The sequence below is a fragment of the Ochotona princeps genome, chromosome 3 (assembly GCF_030435755.1).
Source record: "Ochotona princeps isolate mOchPri1 chromosome 3, mOchPri1.hap1, whole genome shotgun sequence".
Lineage (NCBI taxonomy): Eukaryota > Metazoa > Chordata > Mammalia > Lagomorpha > Ochotonidae > Ochotona > Ochotona princeps.
In genome coordinates this window covers 30,752,604-30,766,135 of record NC_080834.1, presented here as the reverse complement: position 1 = coordinate 30,766,135, position 13,532 = coordinate 30,752,604, and the positions used below count along the sequence as shown (strand labels likewise).

Sequence of the window (13,532 nt, the reverse complement as noted above, 5' to 3'; positions counted from 1 at the left end):
CCCAATGGGCCCTCGAGGTCCTCATTGCTCCCCAGAGGCCCAGGGACACGTCAGCACGTCCCTCCGACCCCCCGTGCACATCTCAGCTAGAGACCAGCAGTGAGCCACCTTCGATGCCAGCCGCAGGAGCCCACCAGCACATCCAGTGGAAAAACACGGCCGGAGACGATGAAGTCGGCGGAAGCCCTTCCCCCGCCCCCACCCAGGAGCACCCAGGAGAGCGACAACGCTGGCTTCCAGTAGGCTAGGGGTCTGCTGAGGCCTCTGTCTCTGCTGCTCTGTGTGACAACTGGCTGCTACCTTGGCTGAAGACCAGGTTAAACCATCACCAGGAATCTCTCCACAAGCAATGGCAGTGGAACAGAGGTTCCAGAAAGGAGGATTCTGAACAGACCGTGTCACCTCACATCCGTCCTGAGACACTCGATCGGGGGGGACCACGCGAGCTTATCACAGCCATGTTTCTAACACGTGTCTTCATGACAGCCTGAAGGTCCTTCTACAAAGGGCCATCCAATGCAATAACTCAGCAATGCAGAGCCGTGAACTACGGACATGCAGATCGAAGCTGGGTGAGTCTCCATCTCATTCGACCAGCAAAAGGCCGCAGGTGCGGCCATTTTCCCACCAGATGACAGTGTGGGAGGAAAGGCTGACCGCCGAGGGGCACAGAGGCAGTTTTCTGGGGGACAGACTCATCCCACACCCCGGCCATGATGGTGGTTACAAAGGCCTCTACCCCAGAAACGGTGAGCGGTTGTGTACAAATCATGCCTCCCCTTTCTCCCCGTCATTGCCAGCTGTGGAAACCAACACAATCCTTGGATCTACTTTCTAGATGGCAGGACCACCACCTCCAAGCAATTATTGTAGTAAAACCTGTAAAAGCCAGTTTGCTTGTGAGGGAACTGTAACGCATGGGGATCGCATTGTGGCTGAAGGCGTCCGCCAACAATGTGTGTGTTGGGTGCTCACACCCAAAGGTCACATGGCAGTGGCGTGTGGAGGCGGGGCATCTGGGAGGTTTGTGGGATTAGATGGGGTCAAGAGGCCATAGCTCCTGACTTTATGACACCTGCTCGGTCACATGGCATCAGGAAGCAGCAAAGGCCCCACCAGAGGTTCTTGGAGTTTCCCGATCTCAGACCCACCTGCCAAATCAACTTCCATTTGTGCAAATGACCCCACCCTGGGTGTTCTGTGACAGCAACCGGAAACAAACCAAGCAGACGGCCAAGCCCACTGCCAGCAGGACAGAAATGCTGTCACCCCTCGCTGTCTCTGGTGACGCCCACCCCATGCAGCAGACACCGTTCCAGGCACCTGGCCATAGTGCTGAACAGAACAGAGGCCCTCAGGCTCTGGCATGCGAGTGGCTCTCTGGGCTGCAGCCGGCATTGGATGGGACCACTTGTCTGGGGAGCAGTGGCAAGACAAACGAGCGGGCACAAGGTAGGGCTAGCAGGTGGGAGCTGGGGTTGCTGGTCCTGAAACTGTCAGTCAGGACAGGAACCCTGAAAGGGGCAGAGGCCTGTCACCCCCATTCACAAGAAGTCAACAGCAATAAGGCAGTAAGGTGCGGCATGCGCTGCCAGGGGTGGGAGGCGACACGGGAGCACAATGACGTGCCCACCTGATTTCAGATTTCAATGACATTAGCACTCCCCGAGGGTCTGGGAAGTTACTGGTTTGGAAAGAATGGCATAAATGCACACAGAGCCCAGACTATAAAAGCAAGCTTTGAGCAGGCCTCCAATTACAAAAGTCTGGGAGCTGGCATAATTACATCCTCAAGTAATTACCATGGAATACGGGGACTGGGCCAAAGAAAAGGTTTTGTGTAGCCAACCCAGTTACATAATGAGCAACTGGCAGCAAAGAGTAACCCCAGCCACAGGAAAATCGTGCAGGAATTAGAACGCCAGGCGTTTCCTCTAGCTCCGCACCAGGAACAGCGGCAAACTCCTGAGGCAGGCAGCCCAGGCGAGCAGCAGCCTGACGGCCACTGTTCCCAAGCTACGGCTCCAGCAGCCGGCCAGGGAGGCGGCCCGCCTGCGCGGGCGCCTCGCTTCATGTTAATCCCACGTGGGCTCGGGGGTCAGATTGTTGGAGGACCCGCTGCCAGAACCCAAGGAGGGAGAGTGAGCTATATTGAGGTGTGTCGTTGAGTGCTCATGCGGAAGCAGAGAAACAGTAGGATTACAGCATTTTCATAAGATACACTCGTCTTGAACTTTCTTAGTGAGTAAAAAAGAAAAAAAGAGACACACTCTCAAATTTGCAATGCTTACATTTTTTTTGAACTATCCAAAGTAGAGTGGCATTTGGCACAGCAGTTCAGGCGCCACCAGTGACGCTGACATACACTGCCTGGGACACAGTGGGGGATGGCCCAAGCATTCGGGTTCCTGCCACCCACGCAGGAGACCAGGATGGAGTTCTGGTCTCTTTGGGGACACACACACGGGCTGGCGCTGCCATGGGGTAGCACATTAAGCCTCCATCTGTCATGAAGCTGAAGTCTGAGATGTTCAAGTCCAGTTCAAGTCCCAGTTGCTCTACTAATGGCCGGGAAAGCACCTGAAGATGGCCCAGAGGGCCTGGGCCCTGCAGCCCTGTGGGAGACCTGGAAGAAGCTCCTGGCTGAAGCTCCAGCCTCAGTGGCCATTTGAAGAGTGAACCAGCAAATGGAAGATTTCTCTGCTGTAACCCTGCATTTCACATTAAAATAAATAAAGCTTTTAGAAAAGAGAAAGAAAAAAGAAAAAATGTTTTTAAAGGGATCTGCAAAGGCGCGGCCACACACACACTAGCTCCTCCGGCAGGGACTCCTTCCCCATAGATAGCGCAGACTATAGGGCAGCTGCTCTAGCAGCTCCATCTGACAGGACAGTGGCTGACACCATGTGCCTGCTGGGCGACAGTGAAATCAACGCCCACGTGGACCGTGTCACAGGGGACAGGTGAGTGAGGACTGATGGACTCAGCCACGGCAGAAGGCCAGGCCTGCTGGGGGCTGCCAGGGATTCGCCCAGGACATCAAACCACAGCTGGTGTGCCCTGCTAGGGTCACTCAGAGAGACCCAGCCACTTGGCCATCAGTAACCCCGGGTCAGTACGGCTGGCTGCAGCCTAGGCTCCTCCCCAAAGTCAATGGGTCCTTCCCAGGGCAAGCTGAAACTCAGTGTCAGGAGGTCATGGGGAAGGTGGTAGAGAGCAGCCCAGCTAAGTTCACTGGTCCAAGAACCCATGTTGAGTGTTTCTCAGTGAGGAGAGGGTGGTGGGAAACTAACCCAAGGTGGCCCGGAAGGTGCGTAGTCTGCACTTGGCCAGCACTGGAGTCCTTCCATGGTTACGACAGGAAGCTTTAAGCCTTGCCTCCTGCCTGTGAGCTTTGGCCAGAGACCAAATACAACAAGTTGGTGTGCACAAACATCAGCTTTGCTGACTCTGGCTGGCCACTGCAGCCAGTGCTGAGCCTGTGCGGAAACCCGCACAGCCACGCTGGGATGTGTGGGAGTCAGGGGAGGATGGACACACACAGGTGACCCTGCAAATAGAACATGCGCTGTGGCTCCACTGGGCTCCCACAGCCCATTCCACCTGAGCGCGCAGCCCCACAGCCTCGCTGCCAAAGGCTACCAAGTCAGACTTTCCTAAGAGTGTGGGGATACAGACCTATCTGGAACCTTCCCGTGTCATCGAAGTGAAGCGGGAAGCAGGGGAAAAGCCTCCCTAGCCCTCAGCAACCTGCCTTGCTAAGACTGCCAGCACAGAGAGGCAGAAAGCAGTGAAAGGGATGTGACACGGACTGACAGGTGTCAGAGGGGCCAGCCCATCCCAGGGGAAGGAACACAGATGTAGGGGTAAGAAGGCACACATTTTAGAGGGCCAGGGCCAGGATGGGGATGAATGAGACAGTGGCAAGGAGCTTTCGGGGGCCAGCTGAGTGCTGGGATATCTGTGAGGGGAGTCAGTGATGGCTGGACCGGAAATAAAAAGGGGAAGAAGAGGGGCCAGGCACAGCATCTCGGGAGAGTCACCTGGGCAGGAGCAGCCCAGTGGGACACCCAGTGCTGGGCGGCCACAACAGCAGGCAGCTGAGGCCTCCAGGTGCGGGCCCCAGGGAGAGCAAGGCTGGCAACCAGGGCACAATCCAGGGCCAATACGGGCAGAGGGAAGGCAGCGGACAGGCTGGCCACCCTGGCCAAGCGGGGTCTCCGCCTGGCTCCGAGTCAGAGCTGCGCGCCACGCGAGGGCATGCAGCCGCTGAGTCCAGCAGGTGTCGTGAGAGCTCAGCCCCACAGCGACAAGCACGGCCTCTGCCGCTTTACAAAGCTCAGACGGCTCAGGTCTGTCTGGAAATAACTTGCGGGCATCCTGCAAGGGCTAGGTTATGACTCAGGAGGCAGCTTCTCCAGGGGTACCCAGTTCTGCGAGAGCAGAGAAATCCACTTCAAGGCTGTACCTTAAAAGGTTTCCGCTTAACCACACAATGTGCAGATTCCCCGCCAGGTGGAACATCCCAGGTCTTGCAACAGCATTTCAATTCATTCAGTTACCGAGGAGCCAGCAGATCTAAGTAGAACAACTCAGCTTTTTTGAAATTAGTATCTTAGCTTTACAACTGTTCTTCAGAATAAGGAGCAGCTATGGATAGGGTTTCTTTGGGTTTTTTTGTTTGTTTGTTTTATTTTGTTTTTTGTTTGTTTGTTTTTTAAAGAGCTACATGCAAGTCAATAAGACAAAACGCACACACAGTACTCCGCCTACAGTGCGTAAATCCCGTCACTGCGACCTTGCTGGGCTGCGCATCTCTTAGGTATGATTGTCACAATCATATCCTTTAACATTGTCATTTTAACGACTACTTGGACAGTCAGAATTTAAGAACGTAAAACGTCCGAATGAATAAAAACAAATAAATTATCTTTACACTATAGGGAGAGTTACTGCAGAACTCCCCCAGTAAGGCCAGCTCTCCTAGTGTGTAATATATAAGGCATTTGAGTAAAACTTTCTGGTCAAAGGTCAGTTGTGTTAAGCAAAGAAGTAATATCAAAGCCAGGCTAAGCTTTCAGGGCCAAAAAACGACTTTTCCTTGTCCCTAGCCCTGCTTCCTGCACACAGACGGCAGGCAGGCAAGGAACTGGCGACCCGAGGCACGACCACGCTGTCCGCAGCAGCTATCAACAACACGGCCAGCTGACAGGACAGTGTGGAGGGACAACGCAGGTCCCTGCTGCACATCACAGTCCAGCAAGGGCAAAGCATGGTCTTTACCTGCACCTGCGCTGAGGAGCCCCACTGGAGGAGGCTCTCACACAGAGACGGGGTGGGGAGGGAGAGACTCGGGGACACACAGGCCCTAGGTCGTGTATTTGCCCCTGTCAGAGCCCGGGCCCAGTGCGAGAGCTTCCCAGCAGCCGCAGGGCTAGAAGACTGAGCAGCTGGAAGGCTACATGTTAGGACAGCGCTGGTTAATGAGACATGAGCAGTGCGGCTGCAGGTCCAGTGCCAGGCGCCCTGTCTCCCACTCCTGACTGACCACACCACGCACAGGGCTCAGAAACCAGGGAAGGAAAGAAGGACGGAGGCAGGACGGCAGGGTTCCAGACCCTCGGGAGCATCTACATTCACAGGGAGAAAGGAACTTGGGGCTGCTTTCCACAATTCTCTGTTCCAAAATCAGAAAGAAAATCCGTGTATGGGAGTTCTGAAATGTCTACTCCCATGCCTAGATGACTTATTCTCCAACAAATATCAACGAGAGAGAGGGTTTCCCTGGGAAGCTCTGGGGTTGTGCCAAGTTCACAGTGACTCTTACACGTGTCTAGCATCAACAGCTAGACTGTGGTTCAAATCTTACAAAGCAAACCCAGCAAGGTGCCAACGCGCTCACAGGCTCCCCCGGTCGGGCCACTGTGTAAACAGCAAGCAGGCTCCCAAACTCGTTCGCACGCTCCAAGGCTTCATTCAACTCATCCTTCAACAGTTTCTGGGCAGCAAACTGGCACGTGCTAACAGGTGTGGGAATCCAAAAACAAAGAAAACACAAGCTGATGCAGGGCTGGCTTATAGACTCATTTACACGGAACTGATAAGGCAAGGCCCATAGAGCCAGGACTGGCCACAGCTGGGTCCCAGGAGACATTTTCCCTTCCTGTCCTCTCACCCTGAGATCTCTAGGCCTCACATCTCTCAACTGTCACACTCTCAGCCCTTGTTGCTCCTTTTCTAATACTGCTCAGAAAGAATCTTCTAGAACTTAAATATTAAAGTGAGAAATTACAGAGACCAGCACAGTGGCATGGCAAGCTAGCCCTCTGCCTGCAGTGCCAACATCCTACATGGGCTCCGGTTCATCTATTAGCTGTTCCACTTCAGATGCAGCTCCCTGTTGGCCAACAGTGTCCTGCCACCAATGCACCTGCAAGGCAGCAGGTGTCAGCCCAAGTACCAGGGGCCCTGCCGCCGATATGGGAGACCAGGATGGAGTTCCAGGCTCGTGGCTTCAGCCTAGTCCAGCCCCAGCTGTGGCTGCCATCTGCGGAGCGAAGCAGAAGATGAAAAGATCCTTGTCCCTCCCTCTCTCTGTCACACTGCTTTTCAAATAAGTAAATCTGGAAACGGGGGAGTTATTAAATCAATCTCCCTAATCAAGCAGCCCAAATCTAGACCCAACTCATGCCCTGGTCTGTGATTTGGGACTCGCAGAAGCTGCGCCCAGTGTTTGGGCTGCTTCCTAGGTTCCAGGAGGCAGGCCTGGCTGTGAGGCTGCGGAAGGTGTGTGGCCAGGACAGGGCGCATTTCAAGTGCCGTGGCCACCACGGCCTCTTGCACAAGTCTCAGTCCAGGCTGGCCGCACGGGGTGCTAATGGCACACACCTTTGCCCTGTTCCCCGTGTGTCAACAGTATTTGGAGGATTTCACTAATCCACGGGCTTGCCAGAGCACACAGCACCTGTGGTCACAAATGTCTGCCATCCAAGGGGACGCGTTTGCTCAGGCGACCACAGCAAGCAGTTGTATGGCCCAGCACAGGTAACGGGGCAACATGGTGCAGGCTTTGTGAATGGGATCGCCCTCTGACCCCAAAGCGTAACCAGCCAAGGCGGCTCCGCTGCTCCCGCCTCTCGCACACTGGAAGGCCCCGCAGCAGTCGCCGCTCAGCCCTGACCTCCTTCCTGGGCCCAGCCACACAAGGCGTGTTGGATTCTATTGCGGCCTTGTCACATCTTAGTTGCTGTGGAAGCATTTGAAAATGGATACCAGGGAAGCAGCTTCTTCTTTTTTAAGAAAGAAATGCTCACTAACAAAAAGAAATAATAATAATAAAACCACTATTGAAGCCTTTCACAAAGTATGAACACTGCAAGTCGCGGCAGAAATGGAACATCCGCAGGAGAGTCCTCACGTTGTCCTGGGACCGGAGGACCCAGCGGTGGTGTGTGCGCCATCCCACACGCACACACACGTGCACACACGCGCACCCACCCTGCTGGCTCTACTCCCGGGCACTCATTTCTCCTGGCGCTCATTCCGCCATCATGACTGGTCTCGGCCAGTGTCTGCGGCTCCCGGGGGCTGGAGGGCAGCGCCCAAAAGGGAAGATGCCAGGCACAGTCCTCGGGTGGGGAGCATGGGGCAGTGTGCTGGGGTCATGGGATGGGAAGGGGAAAGCCTGGGCCATTCTGGGATTCATGCAACCTAAATTAGGCTGGTTTTAAAGAGTTATAGAGAAAGGGAGAGACAGAGAGAAAGATCTTTTATCCGCTGGTTCCCTCCCTGAGTGACTGCAAAGGCCAGAACTGCCAGGCCGAAGCCAGGAGCCATGGATTCCTTTCAGATCTCCCACATGGGTGCAGGGGCGCACGCACTTGGGCCAGCTCCTGCTGCTTTCTCAGATCAAAAACAGAGCAACTGAGATGCGAGTCAGCACCACAAGTGGCAGCTCCACCGGCTATGACACAACACGGGCCCCGTTCCTGGCATCATTACTAAATGTACTTCTCATCACCTGATCTGACGGTTGGGAGCTGTTACAGAAAACATCTCAGCTCTGAAACTGCTGCTGCAGCTCGGAACGGAAGACACTAAAGTCTGTGTTTTTTAAAGCTTTATTTGTTTGAAAGGCAGGGTCAGAGGAAGAGGGAGGGACAGACGCAGTGAGAGAGATGGGGAGGACAGCAGAGTGGAGCCCTGCCATGCACTAGTTCACTCCCCAAATGCCCACAGCAGCCAGTGCTGGGCCAGGCGCTGGTGACTTCTCCCACGAAACAGAACCTACTGCCCTCTGTCAAAACGTGCAGACTCCACTCCGAGGGACCCACGAGCAGCAATGGACCTTAGCGCAACCTGTAGTGTTCGCAATAGCCTTCTTCATAACAGCCCAAAGCTGGAAACCACCCAACTGAGCAGGGGAAGAGAGGAAGAGGGCCCATAGCTGCAATGGAATATCACTAAGCCGTAAGAAAGGGTCCACAAAGTGACGCAGGCTGTGCAGCATGCACGCATCTGCAAAACCTCATGCCCGCTGGAGGAAATCACCGCCAAGGGCCACATGCCGAAGGCTTCCATGTACATGGCGGGAAGAAGATCCACAGACACCAAATGCCCGGACGATTGGTGGGGGCGATCAGGGACGCTATCTGCAGGAAGGAGTGCGGGGGGGACCACAAGCCCCCGCGTGGGGAACACGTTCTGGAACTCCACGCAAGAAGGAGTGCTGGGGACCACAGCCCCCTGCGTGGGGAACACGTTCTAGAATTCCACGCGGGAAAGAGTGTGGGTAGACCACAAGCCCCTGCGTGGGGAACACGTTCTAGAACTCCACGCAGAGAGGAGTGTGGGGGGACCACTGCCCCTGCGTGGGGAACACGTTCTAGAACTCCACGCAGGAAGGAGTGTGGGTGGACCACAAGCCCCTGCGTGGGGAACACGTTCTAGAACTCCACGCAGGAAGGAGTGCGGGTGGACCACAGGCCCCTGCGTGGGGAACACGTTCTAGAACTCCACGCAGGAAGGAGTGCGGGGGGGACCACTGCCCCTGCGTAGGGAACACGTTCTAGAACTCCACACAGGAAGGAGTGTGGGTGGACCACAGCCCCTGCGTGGGGAACACGTTCTAGAACTCCACGCAAGAAGGAGTGCTGGGGACCACAGCCCCCTGCGTGGGGAACACGTTCTAGAACTCCACGCAGAGAGGAGTGTAGGGGGACCACTGCCCCTGCGTGGGGAACACGTTCTAGAACTCCACGCAGGAAGGAGTGTGGGTGGACCACAAGCCCCTGCGTGGGGAACACGTTCTAGAACTCCACGCAGGAAGGAGTGCGGGTGGACCACAGGCCCCTGCGTGGGGAACACGTTCTAGAACTCCACGCAGGAAGGAGTGCGGGGGGACCACTGCCCCTGCGTGGGGAACACGTTCTAGAACTCCACGCAGGAAGGAGTGTGGGGGGACCACAAGCCCCCCGCGTGGGGAACACATTCTAGAACTCCACGCAGAGAGGAGTGCGGGGGGACCACTGCCCTCTGCGTAGGGAACACGTTCTAGAACTCCACGCAGGAAGGAGTGCAGGGGGACCACAACCCTCTACGTGGGGAACACGTTCTAGAACTCCACAGCACTCACAGGTGCACAACTCTCAGCGTATCGGAAATCACTGAGGTGTGCAAGCTGAAGGGTGGATTTGATGGCAACTGAACTATATAAAAAGCCACTGCTTTTGAAAAAGGAACACAAAGTAGACCCAAAGACCTCTCCATCAGATTTAGCTTTCGTAGTTTTGCTGTCATGTTCAGGCTACATCATTTGAGATTTAATGACTTTGGTCCTTCCTTGGCATCTCAGTATTTCTCACAGGAGGCACCATTTCCCCAAATACCAAATTACCACACTCCGCACTCTGGAAACTCAACACCAACACACACTATTATTTAGCACACAGCCTCGATACAGATTAATTTTTATAGGGAAAAAAAAGGCACTGGGTTTGCTTCTGCTGTCTTAATCTTCCAGCCACACTTTCAAGTAAAAAAAGAGGTGCTGGCAACAGGATATATAGGCCAAGCCTCTACTTGCAATGCATTCCATACGGGCACCAACTCACGTCTCGGTTGATCCACTTCCCATCTAGCTCCCTGCTTGTGGCCTGGGAAAGCAGTCGGGGATGGCCCAACGCCTTGGGACCCTGCACCCACGTGGGAGACCAGGAAAAAGCTCTTGGCTCTGAGATTTGGGTGAGCTGAACTCTGGCTGTTGTGGTCACTTGAGGAGTGACCCAGTGGACAGAAGATCTTTCTCTCTATTTCTGCCTTAGAATTGACAATGATTGGGAGCGGGGAGTTAGCACTGAGGTACAGCACATAAACCACCTGCAATGCTGGCATCCCATATAGACACTGGGTCACGCCTCACCTCAAACACAACCACTGCCAACGGCCGGTGAAGGCAGATGGTCCCTGTGTCAGTTCCTGCCTCTCATGGGGGACACAGGGAGGACGCTCCTGGCTCCGGCCTGGCTCAGCCCTGCCCAGAGCAGGCGTCTGGAGAAATGAAACAGCAGACGGAGGATCTCTCTCCCTGTATCTCTGGGAACTCTGACTTTCAAATAAATACTTAAATCTTTAAAAAAAAATACCATCTGAGAGGCTGGCACTATGGCTCACAGGCTAATTCTCCACCTTTAGGAGCCAGCATCCCATATGAAAGTTGGTTCGTGTCCCGGCTACTCTATTTCCCATCCAGCTCCTGGCTTTTGGCCTGAGACCTCTGTCTCTCCCTCTTTCTGTAAATGTGTCTTTCAAATAAAAATAAATGTTTAAAAATTGATCAAATGAGACAGAGAGCCCACCCACTGGTTCACTCCTGAAAAGAGTGAGACATCTGGGGCTGGGACATGGCTGAACCAGGGGGCACGGTACTCAACCACTTGCTCACGAGGGGGGCAGAACCCCAAGTGCCTGAGCCAATACCGTTGCCTCCAGGGTCTGCATCTGCCAGCAGCTGCAGCCAGCACCCTGTGCCCACCTGCGCTGGGCCTCTTTCAATCTAGAAACATTTTACTGTCACTTTTTTTCAGATTTATTTATCTTTATTGGAAAGGTAGATCAGATTTACAGAGAGAAGCAAAGGTAGAGAGCTCTTCCATCAGCTGGTTAACTCCCCAAGTGGCCGCAAAGGCCAGAGCTGAGCTGACCTGAAGCCAAAAGCCAGGAGCCTCTTCCAGGTCTCCCATGCGGGTGCAGGGTCCCAAGGCCTTGGGCTGTCCTTGACTGCTTTCCCAGGCCACAGGCAGGGAGTTGGATGGGAAGTGGAACCGGCACCCATATGGCATTCCCTAACTTGAAAGGTGAGTTCAGCCACTGAGCCATTGTGCCGGGCCCTCCTGCCAGTTTCTAAGGATATGTGTCAACTATGTGACAGACGCCCCTCCTCTTGCACAGGGGGACTAAAGGACCACAGGCGTCAGCCAGCCTCATCAGTGGGGGCCCCCGATTCCTCCAAGAAAATGCAGCTATTTCCTTCCGTAAGGTATCATCGGGGATGTGTCCCGGGGTGGCGGGACGCCTCACACTGCCCAGACCGCCGGCACTCATTGCTAAGAGGGTGTGAACCGCCTGGGCCAGCCGCACACACCCCGCAGGGCAAGGCCGTGCGGTTCATCCCGCCGGGTACGGGGCGCCGGGGACCACGCAAGCTGCAGGCCCGCCCACCGCCCCACTCACCCCGGCGTGATACACTTTATTGGCTCTTTTAATCTTGATATCCAAGGTCGTCCCCATCTCGGAGTCGCGACAGCGGTGTCACGTGACACACGCCACGTGAGCCGTTCGCCCCTCGCCTTCCTGCTTCCGGCGCAGGCCGCGTGATTGGCACCGCTCGCCCATCCCCCCACGGACCCGGGAAGGCGGGACCACGCTTTAGCACCGCCCCATCCGCCATGACAGTCACGTGCCGGAAGCCTCCCTCCCGTTTCCCTCACGCTGAGGGGGAGGGAGGAATGCGCGACTCTCCCGGCAGGCCCCGCGGCAGGCCTCGCCTGCGCAGTCGAGCCGAGGCTCCCGCCGTGCTGCGCGGCGCCGTGGCGGTTGTGCCTGAGGCTGTCGACTCCACGGTCGCCGGCCTTCCTCTCACGGTCTGCCCGGAGCCCCGAGGAGGCAGGGCCTCACGTCTCCGCCCGCCTTCCAGCGGGAACGGTCGCGGGCGGGCGCGGCTCCCCTCGCGCGTGCGCGCCGTGTCGAGCGCTGATTGGTGGGCAGCCGGCCGGCCCCGCCCCCGGCCCGCGCCCGGGGCTTTGGGCGCTCGGGGTGACCTCGTCGCGCGCCGCTGCGTCACCGGCCGGCCGCGTCACCCGGGCGGGCTCCGGTCCCCGAGCGGCGGCCACGCCCAGGCCCGTGCGCGTCATCCGGGCCGCGCCACTGACCCCCTGAAATAAAAAAAGAAAAGAAGTAAAAGCATGTGTGTGAAGAGACGACTTTTCCATTAACCGGACTGGTCGTGTCTCATTCTCGTTTTAAACGCCGTGAAGACATGCTTTTTCTTTTCTGTTAAGCCCGCGACCCCTGCATTTGTTGTTGCGTTACTCTAGAAACTTTGTGTGGAAGGAACGGATGGCTTAGGGTCAGGAGGCCGCCCCCGCGCATCCTGAGGCCTCGGGCCAGGGAGCAGTGGACGCTCCGGGGAGCCCTCTCCGCCGGGCCGTGCTGCGTTCAACTGAGCCATCGTCATCCCTTGCTTCTGGGCCATATCGTCTGCAAAAATCAGTCTGTGTCCAAGTGTCCATCTGTGGTTTACTTCGCAACTGACAGCAGTGGCCAGGGCTGCGCCAAGCCAGGAGATTCTTCCAGGTCTCCCATGTGGGTGCAGGGGTCAAAGGACTTAAACCATCCTCCATTGCTTTCCCAGACTATTAGCAAGGAGCTGGATCAGAAGTGGAGTATCCAGGACTTGAACCAGTTCCCACATGGGATGCCGGTGCTGCAGGCGGAGGCCAGAACGCCATCAAACAGATGGACATGCAGAGCTGGGGAGGGGCCGCAAGGCTCTGCTCCAGGGCTAAGTCAGCCGAGAGATAGGCTGCTCCCGGGAATGAGAGGTGTCACTCAGCATCAGGGTCAGGTCTCCTGCCAGTGTCATTAGGCTCCAAAGCAAGAAGACAGGAGGCTTTGGATTCTCCTTCAACTGGTCCGTCCCCCAGGGACTATGCTTTAGTAGCATTGCTTTCCTGTTGCTGAAGTGAAATTCATTCTCCACTAGCGAAAGGAAGCTGACAGGTGCAGGTGACCCCTTGTACCCCATCTCGCCACCGTCTGCACCACCTGATGTCTTTGCTGAGATACCCAGCAGGACGACACCATGCTTGCCTTCTGGTAGGTTCCGGCAACATCCTGGAGAGCTCAATGGGCTCCCTTAATACACCCCTTCCCTTCTTCCTCCCCGTGAGAGCAGTCCTGTTTTCAGTACTCCTCCTGCCTTCTCGAATATCCTGGGAAGCAGTGGGGCTGTATTTGGTGAAAGCAGGGCTAAA

General features: G+C 55.8%; 1 protein-coding gene across 1 annotated transcript in view; it reads right to left on the bottom strand.

Annotated features, from left to right (window-relative positions):
- VPS26C (VPS26 endosomal protein sorting factor C) overlaps nucleotides 1-11,876 on the bottom strand; it is a 29,645-nt gene extending 17,769 nt beyond the window's left edge. The window contains exon 1 of the mRNA XM_058661637.1: nucleotides 11,731-11,876. Coding sequence (XP_058517620.1) covers nucleotides 11,731-11,787 — 57 coding nt within the window. The 5' untranslated portion in view covers nucleotides 11,788-11,876. The remainder of the gene's footprint in view (nucleotides 1-11,730) is intronic.
- Nucleotides 11,877-13,532: the final 1,656 nt, after the last annotated feature.